Genomic DNA, 18824 nt, shown 5'->3' with positions numbered 1-18824 from the left:
CTCCCATTGGCCAAAGCAGGTCACAAGGGCATGGCCAGCTGGTATGGAAGGGGACAACCAAAGGGGTGGACACAGGGAGTGAGAATTGCTGCCATTTTCCCAAACAAAGAATCTACCATCCATAGCATCTAAGTGTACAACTGGAAATCAGAACTAAGTTTGTCTTACTTGAAAGTTCAAAACTGTCTTGGAGCTACTGCCCGGGGTCTAGGAATCCAGAACATTCCACACATTGCCTAAGTCAACAACCTATTGCACACACACACCTGCAACTGTTTTGCAAAAGTATGTGGATCTGGTTGTCATTGATAAAATACAAATTAATTTAGATGTATTATTCAATTCATAGTATAATTTTGTTGTATTTTCAAATCAACAGATATTTACGTAATTTCGAAGCAGCTCTTCACAAAATATTCATTAGTTACAAAAGGAAGTCACTTCACAGTGGAAAAATCTGGCAGGTGCCACCTTAATCAAGTAACCAAAATGAACATCATCAGTAATAGGACAAATTGCAATCATGTGCCTCTTGACAGTCTAGCAAGAAGAACACAGCATCACTTCTGTGATGCTGCTGCCAATAATACATAATTGGAATCTAATCCTAAAGCAACTAATTCAAATTAAGGAAAATTCTACAAAATAATTGGCCTGTAATAGAAGTGTAAAGTTCATGAAAGTTAAGGAAAGACTGAAGAACTGTTCCAGACTGAAGATGAAAGAGATGTGAGAAATAAATGCAGTGGTGATTCTGAACTGGATCCTGACTTGGCAAAACTTGAATAGGTCTGTTGGTTGGATGGTAGAAATATAGTAATGTTGATTTCCTGATTTTTGCTAGCTATATTACAATTTTATTGGATTCAGTCCTTGTTTACAGAAGACACACAGTATGTAGGGGTTATAAGGAGTCAGCTCAGGAACTTTAAAATCATTTAGCAAAACAAAAGTTCTTCGTACTTTAATTCCAAGACTTCTATAAATTTGAGATTATTTTTAAAATACTTAAAAAAAAACCCTTTAAAGTCTCTCAACATGCTGTCCTATTAATAATAGATTTCTAAATTTTTTATTTTTATCAAGGTTTTGTGTGCCCATAGTTTGAAGTATTAAATAATTTTTATTTATTTATTAAAACATTTTTTAATGTCACTCCATTCAGAGGTAATGAAGTGTTAGTTTTTTGTTTTTTTTTTTTGAGACAGTCTCGCTCTGTCACCCAGGCTGGAGTGCAATGGTGCAATCTCGGCTCACTGCATCCTCTGTCTCCCGGGTTCAAGCAATTCTCCTGCCTCAGCCTCCCGAGTAGCTGGGATTACAGGCGCCTGCCACCATGCCCAGCTAATTTTTGTATTTTTAGTAGAGACAGGTTTCACCATGTTAGTCAGGCTGGTCTCGAACCCCTGACCTCAGGTGATCCACACGCTTTGGCCTCCCAAAATGCTGGGATTACAGGCATGAGCCACTTCACCTGGCCTGAAGTGTTAGTTTTATGTCTTTTTTTTTTTTTTTTTTAAAGAAAATTAGTTCCCTTATCTCCACTTTCCCCCTTTCCTGCACCTCAGAGGCAACTGCTTTCAGCTGATTACTTTGACAGGTATGACCTTATTTCCACATAATTGCTTATGTCATGATTTTTTTCTTTTTGAGATAGGCTCTTGCTCTGTTGCCCAGGAGGGAACGCAGTGGCACTCTTGTAGCTCACTACAACCTTGAACTCCTGGGCTCAAATGATCCTCTGGTCTCAGTCCCCTGAGTAGCTGGGACTACAGGTACATGCCACCATGCCTGGCTAATTTATTTTCACAGAGACAAGGTCTCACTATGTTGCTTGGGCTGATCTCTAACTTCTAGGCTGAAGTGATCCTCCCGCCTCGGCCTCCCAAAGTGTTGGAATACAGGTAATGAAATCAAGTTTAGCCTAAAGCTGCCTCCTTATATATTTAAGTTTGGCCTAAAGGTTTGTCTGTATATCGTGACAAGTGGAGGTGTAAACAGACTACATTTGTGCCAATCACTGAGTTTTGGCCAATCAAATGTAGCCAACTGTTCAAACCATGTTCAGATAAAGCAAATGCCAAACTGTAGCCAAACCCAGCTGTTTCTGTACCTCACTTCCATTTTCTGTCCACAAACCTTCCACCGTGTGACTGCGCTGGAGTGTCCGAGCCTACTCTGGCTGGGAAGGCTGCCCAATTCTTGAACTGTTCATTGCTCAATTAAACTCCTTTAAATTTAATTTGGCTGAAGTTTTTCTTTTATCACAGGTGTGAACCATCATACCTGGCTGTCCTAAATTTTTAAAAACTATCATGCAAGTCATAGTTACTTCCTCAAGACTGTCATTATCACGTACTTGTAGTATGCCCTTACTCAATTTTTATGGTTTTAATTTAAAAATTGGAAAAAGGATCTGCCTGCTCTACTCAGTGTAGTTCAGTTGTGTGCTGCTAACTACTGAACCACGGCATCTATTTTGAAACCATTTGGAAGAAATCACAGTACTTTGGTATCTTACTGAATATTCTTAGGTAGTTGGCTCCTGAACAACGTGGGGGTTAGAGGCTCTGAACCCTGTGCAGTAGAAAATCCGAGTATAACTTCTGACTCTCCCAAAACTTTAATAATGGCCTGCTATTGACTGGAAGACTTACCGTATCATAAACAGTTGATTAACACCTATTTTGCATGTTACATCTATTACATGCTATATTCTTACTATACAGTAAGCTAGAGAAGAAAATGTTACTAAAGATCATAAGGAAGAGACCATAGATTTACTATTAAGTAGAAGTAGATCATCATAAAAATCTTCATCCTCAACATTAGTTGGGTAGGCTTAGGAGGAGAAGAGGAGGGGTTGGTCTTGCTGTCTTTTTTTTTTGAGATGGAGTTTCGCTCTAGTTGTCTAGACTGGAGTGCAATGGTGTGATCTTGGCTCACAGCAACCTCCGTCTCCTGGGTTCAAGTGATTCTCCTGCCTCAGCCTCCCGAGTAGCTGGGATTACATGCGCCACCATGCCCAGCTAATTTTGTATTTTTAGTAGAGACGGGGTTTCTCCATGTTGGTCAGGCTGGTCTCGAACTCCCGACCTCAGGTGATCCGTCCGCCTCAAACTCCCAAAGTGCTGAGATTACAGGCGTGAGCCACCACGCCCGGCCTTGGTCTTGCTGTCTTAAGTGTGGCAGAGGCAGAAGAAAATCTGCGTATAAGTGGACCTGTGCAATTCAAGGCCATGTTGTTCAAGGGTCAAAGGTAGTTTTGAACTTCCCCCAAGCATTAGACTCAAAATAACCTGTGGAAAAGAATTTTGTCAACTCTAAAAATGCTGATAATTCAGCTGACCTTGTTTGTAATACCTGTCAATAAAGACTATACTGTCTTGGGGTTTTCAGAGAAGAAGGAATCTTTTAGGACTGATCATTCACAGCCTGCTTGTGCTCTACTTCGGTTTTCTTTTGACCAGTAGACCAGACATGTTAAAAACAGAGGGAGTAAAATCACTGCACAAAATAATCTTACTCTGTCAGTGCCATGGAAGAACAGTTGATTTGGGGATCTACTCAGTCACTTTGAGACTAGTCACACAGTCAATTATAAATCTACCTAATCATATAGTTTTTTAGCCTATATTATCATTTTGTCCAAATCTTAAAAAAAAGTTATATTCCTTACCTATAGGCAAATATATCACTAAGTTTATTTCCTTATTGATAGGATTAAGTAATCAAGGAACGGGAATAGTCTAATTTTTCTGTTCTTGGTGATTCTGATACAGCTCCGATGACTGGAGGAACACCAGGGTCCTTGGTCTTGTGCTGACAGGATTGACATGGACACACATGGATTGGTTTTAAGAAGCAAAAAGTTTAATAGGCTAGAAAGAAGAAGAAAAGAAGAAGAAAACAGCTCCCCTGTACAGAGATAAAGGGAGGGAGGATTCAAACAAAGAGAAAACCCTGTGTGCCTTGGAAAAGTGGCTGCTTATACTGGGATGCTGGAGGAGGCGGTGTCTGGTTTCCATAGGGCCCAGGGGATTGGTTTGACAGGTATGTCATTCACGTAGCCCGTGAAAAAACTGGCCCTCCCATCCTAGCCTTTTAACATGCAAATGCAGGGTGCCATGTCATTCTACACACATGGGGATATGTTGGCGCAAGGGAGAAGACTGAGGGAATCGCCATGTTTGGGTGGACCCAGTTTCTAATGGCTGGGATTTGCATAGCAAAGCTTTGCCAGCCCAGCTCTAAGAGCAGGGGCTTTCCTGCTAGATAAATGTTTCTGGAGCTGCTTTAAAAGAAACAAAAACTTCCCAAGGACCCCCTTTTCCTCTCTAGCTGCCTAAAATAATTTCTTAATAACTTCTATAACAATTCCATGTTGGGTTCTAATGGTCACCTTTTCCCCTTCTAGGCCACAGTCTAAGATGATTTTTTTTTTTTGAGATGGAGTTTCACTGTTTTTGCCCAGGCTGGAGTGCAGTGGCAGATCTTGGCTCACTGCAACCTCTGCCTCCCGGGTTCAAGCGACTCTCCTGCCTCAGCCGCCTGAGTAGCTGGGATTACAGGCGCGTGACACCACACCTGGCTAATTTTGTATTTTTAGTAGAGACAAGGTTTCGCCCTGTTGGCCAGGCTGATCTCAAACTCCTGACCTCTGGTGGCCTCCCAAAGTGCTGGGATTACAGGCATGAGCCACCGTGCCTGGCCTGTGTGTTTGAGATTTATTATGGGAACTGGCTCATGTGAAATGATTATGGAGGCTGAGAAGACCCACAATCTGCCATCTGTAAGATGGATAACTAGGAAAGCCTGTGGTTTAATTCAGAGTGTGAAGGCCTGGGAACTTGGGGTTTAGGGTGGGGCTGATGGTGTAAGTTCTAGCTGAATGTGAAGCCCTGAGAACCAGGAGCACCAATGTCCAAGGAAAGGAGAAGATGGATGTCTCAGCAAAAAAAGGGTAGGCAAATTTGCCCTTCTTCCTCCTTTTTGTCCTGTTTGGGGCCTCAACAGATTGGATGATCACATTGGGAAGGCCATCTGCTTTACTAATTCACCAATTCAAATGTTATTAATCTCTTCTGGAAACACCTTCACAGACACACCTAGAAACAATGTTTACCAGCTACTCAGACATCCTTTAGCCCAGTCAAGGTGACACACACAATTAAAAATCACACATGGTTAAAAAAACACAGATGGGAAGAGTTAAGAGTATAGGCATGCTGGCTGGGTGTGGTGGTTCACACTTGTAATCCCAGCACTTTGGGAGGCCGAGGCGGGCGGATCACGAGGTCAGGAGATCGAGACCATCCTGGCTAACACGGTGAAACCCCGTCTCTACTAAAAATACAAAAAAATTAGCCGGGTGAGGTGGCAGGCGCCTGTAGTCCCAGCTACTGGGGAGGGGGAGGCAGGAGAATGGCATGAACCCGGGAGGCGGAGTTTGCAGTGAGCCGAGATCACACCACTGCACTCCAGCCTGGGCGACAGAGCGAGACTCTGTCTCAAAAAAAAAAATAAAATAAAAATAAATAAAAATAAGAGTATAGGCATGCTAATAAAACCGTAAGTAATAATGATTTTATCCAGTGTTTATCTTTTCAGGCTAAAAGTTGTATTTTAGAATACAAAATGGGAAGGGCAGATAACTTTTGTGTGTGAATTTTCATCTCCCTATCATGGTAAAAATAATTGTAGCAAAACAATTTTAATGTTAATATTATAATAGACATGTAAGCACAACATTGTAGAATACAAAGATAATTTTTTTTTCTTTTTTTAAGTGGGGCTTGGGAATTTTCATTTCAGAGTCTTCTTGTTATCCAAGGCATTTTTAGAGGCCAGTCTTTCTAGTCATATTTGATAATGAGGAAGATGAAGTAACTGACTTCCCCAAAGTCACGTAACAACTTCATGGCATAGCTGAGACTAGACTCCTGTGATTCAGATTCTCAGGCCATCAGTCTTTCTACACAAAATAGTGATGCTTAAATACTTGAGATGCATATCACAAAAAAGGGGATTATTAGAATGAAAACACTGATTAGGACAGAATAATTTAATGGCATTTTCTTTCTGATAAACTCCTCTCTCTTCAGTTTTAACTATTTGAAAAAACTGTGGGCATGTCAGAGGCATGTGAATCAGAGCAACTCCATCTTGAATAGAGCTGGGTAAAATGAGGCTGAAACCTATTGGGCTGCATTCCCAGATGGTTAAGGCACTGTAAGCCACAGGATGAGATAAGAGCTCAGCACAAAATACAGATCATAAAAACCTTGCCAATAAAACAGCTTGCAGAAAAGAAGCCGGACAAAACCCACCAAAACCAAGATGGCCACCGAGAGTGACCACTGGTTGTCCTCATTGCTGCACTCCCAGCAGCGCCGTGACAGTTTACAAATGCCAGGGCAACGTCAGGAAGTTACTCTATATGGCCTAAAAGTGGGATGCATATCATCAAGAAATAACCATAAAAATGGGCAACCAGCAGCCTTCTGGGCTGCTCTGTCTGTGGAGTAGCCATTCTTCTATTCCTTTACTTTCCTAATAAACTTGCTTTCACTTTATTCTATGGACTTGCCTTGAATTCTTTCTTGCGTGAGATCCAAGAACCCTCTCTTGGGGTCTAGATTTGGACCCCTTTCCTGTAACATCATTCTGTTGCCCAGTGAAGGGACTATAGTGAGGAAACCCCCAACGCAAAGGCTAACTTTGGGTAAGTGGTGGGGTCCTGTAACAGTCAGTCATAGATTTCTACCTTAAAAACCAGGTTCAAATGTGAGTAAGCAAGGTATAACATATAAGGAATTTTTACAACTTTAAAGTGTGACCTACCCAAAAGATCTTGCCTTTTAAGTATGAACTGCCAAGTTATTCTCTCCTCCTCCCAAGAGAAAAATCACTGTTAAATAGAACAGACTGACACACAACAACATGTAGAAATTAGAATACTTTATTATAAATATTTTCAGAATATAAACAGATTTTGTATCAAGATTCTTTGAAACTTTAGAAACTTTATGTAACCTAAGATTATAATGTATTTCATTTTCCACTTTCCAGCCTAGAAAATACACTGCAAGTTAGATCTAATAAAGGAGAAAAAAATTGCTTCATAGAGAAAAACCAATGAACATAAAATACCCAACTCAAAACTATAACAAACCCAATCAAGAAACAGATTGTGCAAAGGTCATTAATCCTCCAATTTAAAATAAATAACCTCCCAACAGAAAATAATTCCACCATCAAAGCAATTTGATGAATAAAAGCAGTCACTTTCATTAAAGGAAATTACACTATATGTCAAAAAATGTAATAATGCTTTTAGAAAGTGAGGAAAAGTAATTTCTGTGTTGGAGAGCAAGCATGCTAAACACTTTCTGTTCACTAGGCCTTTGTTAGAAGTTAAAGAACCTATTCACATAAGAAAAGTGGTATGAACATGGACATCATAAAACCAAGCTCTCACCTATTTTTTCAATTTAACTTTGGGAGAACCAACTTCGAAAGCTTCAAAATCCAAGAATAGACTGGTCCCAAAGCATTTCCTCCTCTGTCCTTTCTTGGCCTTGTTCCTTTTTCTTTTTTGTACGTTTACGTTCCTCTTTCTTAGAGACTACATCTCGGCTTTTTTTCTCCTTTCGATTCTTAAGCTTTTCTGTACTGACATGTACGGTTTCTATTTCCACCTCTGTTTTCTTTCTTTGGATGCTCTTGTGTTTGTCTAAATCAATTTCCTTGCAGCTTTTTTTTCTCTTATGCTTAGACCACTCCTCCTCTGATTTTTCTCTGCCTTCCTCTGGGTGCCTTTTCCTCTTCTGATGTATCTGTTTGTGACTGGCTTGATGAGTACTGGTACTGTTATCTGAGAAGTGCTTGTAAACTCTAGGTTCTACACCATGTGAGCCACAAATATATTCTTGTTGATCAAAGTTCAGGGGTACTGGTTTTTCTGAGAAACAGTCCCTGGTGAACTGACAGTAGCTCAGAGAGTCTAGTCTCAATCTGCTGTCATGGGCTGGTAACCACTGAGGCAACCGATTTTCCACTGTTTGTGAAATAGTGCATGATCTTGGGTAGGTCTGGATGGTTTCAGGTGGGAGTCTCTGGTCAAACATTCTATATGTGGGTCTGGAATTAACCTCTCCTTTGTACCCACAGGTTTCCAAATAGTCCCCTCTCATCTTTCTGAAACAAGTCTTTGGCTCTAAGCCTCTGGCTTTCTGTACTTTAATATAATCTTCAAGTTCATCTTGAAAAGAGTCATATGTCTTCTTTGAATGCTTCATTAGGTTGACAAAATGGGATTTTCTGCAAAGAAGGGAGAAAATTCTTACCAGATTATCTTGTCCTGAGCATTTCCTTTGCTCTTTTTTTTTTTTTTCTCGAGATGGAGTCTCGCTCTGTCACCCAGACTAGAGTGCAGTGGGGGTGCTCTTGGGTCACTGCAACCTCCGCCTCCTGGGTTCAAGCGATTCTCCTGCCTCAGCCTCCCGAGTAGCTGGGATTACAGGTGTGTGCCACCACGCCCAGCTAATTTTTGTATTTTTAGTAGAGATGGGGTTTCACCATGTTGACCAGGCTGGTCTCAAACTCCTGGCCTCAAGTGATCCATCCACCTCAGCCTCCCAAAGTGCCAGGATTACAGGCATGAGCCACTGCACCTGGCCTCCTCTGCTCTTGAAAGAGCTTTGAAAAACAAGCAGCTCAAACAAATTACAACCTATTTCAGCATAAAAGTTGAGTATCTTGACATTATATGCCAAAGGGTAGCATCAGGATGGTCAGATACCTCCCAGGTCACGTACCAGTAACTTTACCCTTCTCAGAAGTGAGACGAAGAGGGCAGAAAGGAACTGATACACATGTTGCTGTCATAGGGCTAAAATGTGAGATAAGCAGAGATGTGTGGATAGGAACCACACAACCACGGTGGGTGGCTTGATATTAATGTTCAAATAATTTCTGAAGTTCTCATGAATTGGTTTCCTGTATATTAGTTTCTAAGAGAAGTAAAAGAACCACAGATACAGAATTTGATTTTTAAAATCTTCAGTTTACTCAAGATAAAATAAACATACTCACCTGACGGGAGTACTGTAAGACTTAACAATAAAAGGATGTTTATAAAGTTGATTGGGAATGCTGAAAATTAGAAATTCAGTTATAAGATGAAAACTACTTTTAGGTATCAGGTATGAGGGAAGATGAAAGAACAGAGTTCTGTATCTTCTGTGTAGGCTTGGATTTCATTCCACTACTTCTGATTGGTGAAAAAAGCATTCTAGAATGTCTTCCAGTTTGTTCTCTCTTAAAGTACTGGTGAGTGGAATAAGGGAAGAAACGGGTGAAAACTGAAAGGGGATAGGACTGATTTGGAGAAAAGTTTCAGAAGAAACTTACAGTAGATACACTGTTTTTGTTTGCTTGATTCTTTTTTGGGGGGAAGGACAAGACTGTTCCTGATTCTTTTCCTCACCTCAAATCCTGAATAAATACAAATATAGCAGAAAATGTACTTACTATGAAATTATATTATATATAAAAAATATATATATATAAAAAATATATATATATATATATTTTTTGAGACGGAGTCTTGTCCTATCACCCAGGCTGGAGTTCAATGGCACGATCTCATCTCACGGCAACCTCCACCTCCGGGGTTCAAGTGATTCTCCTGCCTCAGGCTCCTGAGTAGCTGGGACTACAGGTGCGCACCACCATGCCCGGCTAATTTTTGTATTTTTAGTAGAGACGCGGTTTCACCATATTGGCCAGGCTGGTCTCCAACTCCTGACCTCAGGTGATCTGCCTGCCTCGGCCTCCCAAAGTGCTGGGATTACAGGTGTGAGCCACTGTGTCCCACCTGCCCTATATATTTTTGGTGATACAGTTTATCTCAAAAAATTAGGAGGGCATATATCCCATGTAGAACTGAACATTTCTTCAGCTCTCAGAAACAAGGCTTGTTTCTGCTAAAGGGAAGAAATGTTCAGTTCTACATGGGATATACTCCCTCCTAATTTTTTGAGACTAATGATCAGCCAGTTTTTCAAATTTGGAAATTTGAGGTTGAAAAGAAAATCTAAATGAAGCCTAATTTGGCAAGTTAGAAAATACAGTTCTTGTTCAACTTAAATAGTATAAAAATTCTGACTGGAAAAATAATAAAAAATAATGTAACAAATACTTGCTTAAATATGGGCACACTATTTTAACCTATACTTCAGAAAAGAATATAGGCAAATGGCCAATAAGCACATGAAAAGATGTTTAAAAGCACTGATCAGCAAGTAAATGTGAATTAAAACCACAATGAGATACCACTATGCACTTACCAGAATGACTAAAATGAAAAAGATTGACAATACCAGTGCTGATAAGGATCTGGAACTCTCAAACATTGTTGATAGGAATGTAAAATGGTACAACCACTTGAAAAACAGTTTGGCAGTTTCTTAAGAAGTTAAACATACATTTACCATATGATGCAGTTATTCTACTTCTAGGTATTTACTTAAAGGAAAAGGAGATACAGTCATGCACTGCATAATAATCTTTTGGTCAACAATGGACTGAATATATGATGGTGGTCCCATAAAATTATAGTGGAGCTGAAAAAGTCACAGTAATGTGAATAATGCACAATTCATTATTCATGTGTTTGTAGTGATGCTGGTATAAATGAATCTACTATACTGCCATATAAAAGTATCGCATATACTATGTACAGTACATAAGATTTGATAACTATATTACTAGTTTATGATTTATTTACTATACTATATTTTAAATTATTTTAGAGTATATTCTTTTTCCTTATTAAAAAAAAAGTTAACTGTAAAACAGCCTCAGGTAGGTCCTTCAGAAGGTATTCCAGAAGATGGCACCATAGGTGATGACAGCTCCATGCATGTTACTGCCCCTGAAGACCCTCCATGGGACAAGATGTGGAGGTAGAACACAGTGATGATGATCCTGACCCCTGTGTAGGCTTAGGCTAATGTGTGTGTTTGTGTCTTAGCTTTTCATAAAAAAGTTTAACAAGTGAAAAAAAAAAAAAGGGCCAGGTGTGGTGGCCCATGCCTGCAGTCCCAGAACTTTGGGAGGCCAGGTGGGTGGATCACTTGAGGTCAGGAGTTCGAGACCAGCCTGGCCAATATCGTGAAACCCCGACTCTACTAAAAATACAAAAATTAGCTGGGCATGGTGGTGCATGTCTGTAATCCCAGCTGCTTGGGAAGCTGAGGCTGAAGAATCGCCTGAACCTAGGAGGCGGAGGTTGCAGTGAGCCGAGATCGTGCCACCACACTCCAGCCTGGGCAACAGAGTGAGACTCCATCTCAAAAAAATAAAAAATAAAAATAAAAAATAAAAAAGTTAAGAATAAAATAAGAAAAGGCTAGGATAAAGATATAAAGAAATAAAATATTTTTGTGCAGCTGGACAATGTGTTTTAACCTAAGTGTGATTACAAAATAGTCAAAAAGTTAAAAAAATTTAAAAGTTTATAAAGTGAAAAAATTACAGTAAGCTAATTTATTATTAAAACAAGAAAAATATTTTAAAAATAAATTTAATGGGCTGGGTGTGGTGCCTCATGCCTGTAATCCCAGCACTTTGGGAGGCTGAAGTAGGCAGATCACCTGAGGTCAGCAGTTGGAGACCAGCCTGGCCGACATGGTGAAACCCCATCTCTAGTAATAACACAAAAATTAGCTGGGTGTGCTGTGGGCACCTGTAATCCCAGCTACTAGGGAGGCTGAGGCAGGAGAATTGCTTGAACCTGGGAGGCGGAGGGTGCAATGAGCCGAGATTGCACCACTGCACTGTAGCCTGGGTGACAGAGCAAGACTCTGTCTCAAAATAAATAAATAAATAAATTGATTAATTTAATGTAGCCTAAGTTTACAGTATTTATAGTCTACAGCAGTGTACAGTAGTATCTTAGGCCTTCCCATTAACTCAACACTCACTGACTCAGAGCAACTTGTAGTCCTGCAAGCTCCTCCATTCATGGTAAATGCCCCACACAAGTGTACTATTTTTTTTTTATCTTTCATACCATATTTTTACTGTTTCTTTTTGTTTAGATAGGTTTAGATACACAAACACTTACTGTTGTGTTACAGCTGTCTACAGTACTCAGTATAGTAACATGCTGTACAGATTTGTAGCCTAGGAGCACTAGGCTGTATCATATAGCCTAGGTGTGTAGTAAGTTATACCCTCACTCTATGATGTTTGCACAATGAGAAAATCATGACACATTTCTCAGAATGTATCCTGGTTGTTAACGGACACATGACTGTGTGTCTATACAAAGACATGAATGTTCATATAGTTTTATTTGTGATAGCCCCAGAAAGAAAAGAAACTCAAATGTCAATCAACAGGTGAATGGATTAAATCAAACAGTGGTATAATGATACAATGAAATACTATCAGTGATAAAAAGGAATAAACTATAGTGATACACATGACGTGAGTGAATCTCAAAATAATGAAAATAGTTATAATTCTTTTTTACTATTTAAAATAGTGATACACTAGGCATAGTGGCTCATGCCTGTAATCCCAGCACTTTGGGAGGCTGAAGTGGCAGAACTGCTTGAGCTCAGAAGTTCAAGACGAACCTGGCCAACACAGCGAGAACCCATTTCTAAAAATAAATACATAAAAAGTAATAGGGGCCTGACAAAAGAGTACATACGATATGATTCCATTTATATAAACCTCTAGAAAATGAAAACTATAATAACAGTGGTTGCTTGGGGAGAGGTGGGAGGAAAAGATTCTAAAGGGGCATTTTTTGGGGGGTGATGGGTATGCCCATTATCTTGATTGTGGTGATCATTTCATGGCTATATACATCTGCCAAAACTTACCAAATTGTATACCTTAAATACATACAGTTTATTATATGCTAACTATACCTCAATAATGCTGTTTTTAAAAAGTCACTAATGGCTGGGCGTAGTGGCTCAGGCCTGTAATCCCAGCACTTTGGGAGGCTGAGGCAGGCAGATCACCTGAGGTCAGGAGTTCGAGACCAGCCTGGCCAACATGTTGAAACCTCCGTCTCTACTAAAAATACAAAAAATTAGCTGGGTGTGGTGGCACATGCCCGTAGTCCCAGCTACTCGGGAGCCTGAGGCAGGAGAATTGCTTGAACCCGGGAGGTGGAGGTTGCAGTGAGCCGAGATCGCGCCACTGCACTCCAGCCTGGGTGATAGAGAGAGACTCCGTCTCAAAAAAAAAGTCACTAATAAGATTTAAAAGATGTTGATAATTGTTGAGACTGGATGAGGGATACATGAGGGTTCATTATACAATTTTCTCTATTTTTGAGTATGTTTGAAATTTTTTGGTAATAAAAAGATTTTACTTTACATCTACTAGGAGGGCTATCATCAAAAAAAGATACTAGTAAGTGTTAGCAAGAATGTGGAAAAACTGGAAACTTCATTCACTGTTTGTGGGAATGTAAAATGGTACACCTACTTTGGAAAATAACTTAGCAGCAGTTTCATCAATTCCACTTAGCAATTCCATGCATATATAGCCAAAAGAATGAAAACCTATGTCCATGCAAGAAGCTGTAAACAAATGTTCACAGCAGCACTATTCATTACAACTAAAAAGTAGAAATAACCAACCCAATGCTCATCAACTGATAAATGGATAAACAAGATATGGTATATTCATATAATATTATTCATCAGTAAAAAGGAATGAAGTACTGATATATGGTACAACACGAATGAAGCTTGAAGACATTATGCTATGTGAAAGAAGCCAGTTCCAAAGGACCACAGATGGCACAGAGATGAATAAAGAGGTGAATGGAACCTTACTTACCTTTATCAGGCTGAGAATTTGGTGGAGAAATCTGATCATATTCACTCAGTTTTTCAGCATGAACTTTCAAATAGTGAGACTATACAATAACTAGTGAGCTAAAAACCACGATTCAGAAATTAAAAATCAATTTTTGTTCAATTCTCCACTCTCACTCATCTGAAACCAAACACAGTCTTGTTATAAAGATTAAATAATTCAAAGTTTATAATCACATCAACATAGACCAATCATCTGAAAATTCACAAAATTCACCTTCATTTTATTAATTTGCTTTTTATAAATCTGAAAATAAAGCCTAACTTTTAAAATGTTTAAACATACTTTATTTTTATAACAATATATTTTATATAGTTTTATTTTTAACTGACAAGTAATAATTGTATATATTTATGAAATACAATGTGATAGTTCAGTACATGTATATAGTGTGGAATAATCAAATTTGGTGAATTAGCATAGCCATTACTTCAAGTGTTGATCATTTCTTTGCAATGTGAACACTTAAAATATTATCTTTTACAGCTACTTTAAAAAATATTGAAATAATAAATACATTTTGAATATACATGAACTATAATCACCTTCTTGTGCAATAGAACACCAGAACTTATTCCTCCTATCTACCTGTAACTTTGTACCCCTTGGCAAATGTCTTTCCTTTCTCTGTCCCCACTCCCTCACTCTACCAACCAGCCTCTGGTAGCCACCATTCTACTCTCTACTTCCTTAAGTTTTTAGATTCCATGTATAAGTGAGATCATATGGTATTTGTCTCTCTGTGCTTGTAAAGCCCTAACTTTTTGAGCATTTTTTTTTACCCTGGAATAATAAATAACATTTGTTTATTTAAGAAGAAATTACTCCAAATTTATTCTACCCTAGGTATATAACCCAAAGAACTATAAATTGAAAAACAGCACTTATGAGTTTTAATATATTTGGTCTGAACTAAAAGTTTACGAATAGAATTTTGCTTGCTTTCAAATCAAAGTATCAGCTTCAGTAGATAATCCTATGATTAGAATTACTTCTAACATAAAGTTTTACGTTTCTGTTTGTGACAGAGACTACCAGTTGCCTTCCAATATATTTTTTTCTTCTTCCTTAGTAACAAACCTTAGGAAATGTGTCTAGCTTTTAGTCTTTTAGACTACATTTTCTGGCCATTCTTAAAGCAAGATGTAGCCATGTGAATAAATTCTGGTCAATAAGAAGAAAGCTGGTGTTTTGTAGGATTCTAGGAGGGATCCTCCCTTCTGCTGCTGAAATGAGGATGCCATGGTTAGAAATGAAACAGTCATCAGAGAACATGAGTAAGTAAGTCAGGGCCTTAGAATAAAAAGAAAATGTCTGGGTCCTCTCTGATGATCATGGAACTGTCCTAACAGCCTTGTACTGCCTAACTCCACACTTAAATGAGACAAGGAGTAAACTGTTATGGGTTCAAGCCATAACAGAAAATAATCTCTGAATATATTTAAAGCCAACCATGTAAGAGTAACTAAAATGTAAATGTAGGGAAAAGGACACTAACATTTTCAGAACACAATTATGAATGATGTATATTTTCTGTATTTTTCTACATTGAATATTACTTTATAATCCCATGAAAGTTATTTTTAAAATTTCAACGAAACTCAAGTTATCACAGAGCCCTTTGACTATTTCTGAGACCTCTGGGCTCTGAAGACTGTGCCCAAAATATACTAGACTAGAATACAGTAGATTAAGAATTAGGGCAAGACAGAGATTGCCACTTCCATTTTTCAGGTTGAATAAACATACTCAGAGAGGTCAAAGTGATTTGCTCAGCAATTAATGGTGGAGTCAAGGCTTGAATCCAAGTTCTCTCAATCCAAGGCTAAGACATGACTGTAATTATGGTACTTTAATCTCAACCATCACATATGAAATAAAATGCAGTTTCTGACATGATTATCAACAGGGAAAACTAGATGAGTTCTCTAAAAAAACACAGCAGGCCTTATGTTTCATTTAAGTAAATGTATCTACTACTTTTGGTATCCCAGACACCACAGATTAAAGAGATCCAGTAGCTCATCCAGGTCTCAGAGCGTGAGAAGAGCAGAATGGGAAAAGACTATTGTAATGTAGTATACAAAAGACTATTCTTTCTCCAGGATACTATTATACAGCAAAGATGACACAAGTGAGGAGCTATACCATATAAAAGGAAGTAACACTGGACAGGGAATCAGATCTCATTTATTGGCTTAGTCATGCCCATGACTATCTAAAAATAATCGCTACTCCTCCGGATCTCAGTTTCTTCATCTATAAACTAGGGAAGTACGATCATTAGACATTTTACCTTCCAATGCTAGCATTCTATAATCCTGTGCCTTGAAAACAAGGCAAAGTCAAGAGTAAGACTGCTGCATATTGTGTTGTAACCTTTGATTAATTTGATTACTGTAAAGGAAGACTCTGGGGATCTACAGTATCTCTTGACTTATATTAATATTTTCCTGCTCAAGCTTCATAATATCTTCCTTATATTTACCACAAGAACTGATACAGTGGCTTTCTGGATACGGTAGAAGACAGAATGGAGACAGGAAAAGAAAATGAGCTTCAGAATTAGAAAGATCTGAGTTTAAATCCTACTTCCCCAAATGTAAGTCAGGAAGTTATTTCCCTTCTCTGAGTCAGTCATCAAAAGGACAATACTTTTCTTGTATGGATTAAATAAGATGACATATATGAAGTTTACCCACTACATTTAAAAAGTGACATTAGGACATATTTCTTCTATTTTCAACCTACCTCATAATGCAAAATCCTTTGTTATTTGAACTGTAACACTACTCCACAGACATCTTTTATAAAAGGTATCTGTAAACAAAGTTCAGTCTTTGTTCATTCAATGTGGTATCTATCAATAAAAGAGAGGTAAGACAGAAGATTATATTAAATAGTTAAGGTAATATTTTTAATCTTCAACTACTATATTTCATATACCATCCCAAATCTTAATTTTCTGAGTGCTTGCAACGCTAGAGTAATAAATTTTTGCTCATTAGAATAAAAATTTTAATAAGAAAATATTTAGTAAGACTGTAATATTTAATATACTAACATATTTTTAGTCTACAAAATACCATTCTGAAGGAAAAGTTACTGGGGCACCAGTATTGAAAGCCTGGGCTAAGAAATCCAGTCTTGGCATTTTATGTTAGCTTTATGTTTGAAGCTAACAATCTCAAGAAATGCAGTCGATTTTAAGATAGCTAATGATTCTAGATACATTACCAATGTCATCTGAGAATCACATGGGGGAACCACAAACCATCTTTTTCTTTTGAAACAGGGTCTGGCTCTGTCACCTAGGCCGGAGCGTGATTCTCCTGCTTCAGCTTCCTGAGTAGCTGGGAGTACAGGGGCATGCCACTGTGCCTGGCTAATTTTTGTATTTTTTGTAGAGATGGGGTTTCGCCATATTGCCCAGGCTGGTCTCGAACTCCTGCGCTCAGGTGATCCACCCGCCTTGGCCTCCCAAAGTTCTGGGATTACAGGCATGAGTCACTGAGCCCAGCCCACAAACTATCTTAACCTGTGGTAGGCAACCTTCTTCCACGGCTGGTACAAATACAACCACACAAATTTCACTAAATAGAGCTCAGACAAGCCCTTCAAAGCTACAGTCATATTCACATATTAGCTTCTACAACTTTTGCTGAAAGTGTTTCTCACTTAATAATCTATGCCAAAATTACTACATTTACATTTGGGGTCTATACTTCAATCTAAAGCTCCTAACAGCTAAAATTTATTTTATAGAAGTTTACCAGTTTATACATAGGGTGCCAATCATGTAACATCAAAATTGTACTTTCTACACAGCAGTTTAAATGGATGAGTTAGAATCATATGTAATGTCACGGAGAAATGACCATGATATATTAATGGGAAAAACAATATGTAGAACTCAATCAATTGTTCAATCATAAAATCCAATTTTAGTATAAACAACCCAACATATACAACCCCAACTTAAGTATATACATATGTATTTATTGTAAGGAAGGAATTAATGCATTTGGCCTCCAATCCATTCACTTCCTTTCCTGGAGAAGAGGGAAAAAGAGAAGGATGGTGACATCCAGACCTCAAGTAAAGAGCCTAATGATATTTGCTGGGAGGAAGAGATCTTACCACTAAAATGCTCTTAGCAAGATGTCCCTGGCTAAAGATTACCTGTAGTAAATAAACCCAGAATCTATGAGACATCTCTCTCTGAAGAATGCCACATAAGCTATACAACTCTCTAGGGTATAACATGGAGATGAGTCACAATTTAAACACTCCCACTGTGTGAGGTGATCTTGTGAATCTTACTTAGAAACCTTAACTATTTATTCTGGGCCAGAGATACATGTCCAAAGGGGAAAACATGGTGTATTGGTCTGTTCTTACACTGTTACAAAGACATACCAAAGACTGGGTAATTTATAAATGAAAAAGGTTTAATTGACTCAGTTTTGCATGGCTGGGGAGGCCTTAGGAAACTTACAGTCATGGTGGAAGGTGAAGGGGAAGCAAGGCACTTTCCTTTCAAAGTGGTAGGAAGGACACGTGCTGAGTGAAGTGGGAAAAGCCCCTTATAAAACCATCAGATCTAGGGAGAACTCACTATCATAAGAACAGCATGGGGGAAACTGCCCCCGATTCAATTACCTCCACCTGGTCTCTCCTTGACATGTGGGGATTATGGGGATTACAATTCATTATGAGATCTGGGTGGGGACACAAACCCTAACCATATTACATGGTCTGAAGAGCCATCCTTCATGTATTAGATGCTCTGCTTCAGTTGAGTCTCTTGACTGCCTGTATCCTTGAAATAATTAGTAAACCTGATGAGTTTGATTTGATGGTCTGATCTTGTGTGTTAGCTCAGTATTCACAGAAAAAAATCTGAAAAG

At 38.6% G+C, this 18824-nt stretch overlaps 1 protein-coding gene across 5 annotated transcripts in view; it reads right to left on the bottom strand.

Moving 5' to 3' along the window:
* Positions 1-6945: 6945 nt before the first annotated feature.
* Positions 6946-18824, bottom strand: part of KRCC1 (lysine rich coiled-coil 1) — a 28691-nt gene continuing 16812 nt past the window's right edge. For 2 of the 5 annotated variants that reach the window (XM_054475759.1, XM_054475760.2), the window contains exons 2-4: positions 16666-16774; positions 13876-14034; positions 6946-8322 (exon numbers count right to left, since the gene is read on the bottom strand). In XM_054475759.1, coding sequence (XP_054331734.1) covers positions 7524-8300 — 777 coding nt within the window. In that variant the 5' untranslated portion in view covers positions 8301-8322; positions 13876-14034; positions 16666-16774 and the 3' untranslated portion in view covers positions 6946-7523. Of the gene's footprint in view, positions 8492-11800; positions 16775-18824 lie in introns of all 5 variants that reach the window. The other 3 variants (XM_063649315.1, XM_063649316.1, XM_063649318.1) reach the window with 3 other exon arrangements.

Source organism: Pongo pygmaeus, chromosome 12 (genome assembly GCF_028885625.2).
Source record: "Pongo pygmaeus isolate AG05252 chromosome 12, NHGRI_mPonPyg2-v2.0_pri, whole genome shotgun sequence".
Lineage (NCBI taxonomy): Eukaryota > Metazoa > Chordata > Mammalia > Primates > Hominidae > Pongo > Pongo pygmaeus.
This window is presented reverse-complemented; position numbering and strand designations above follow the sequence as displayed.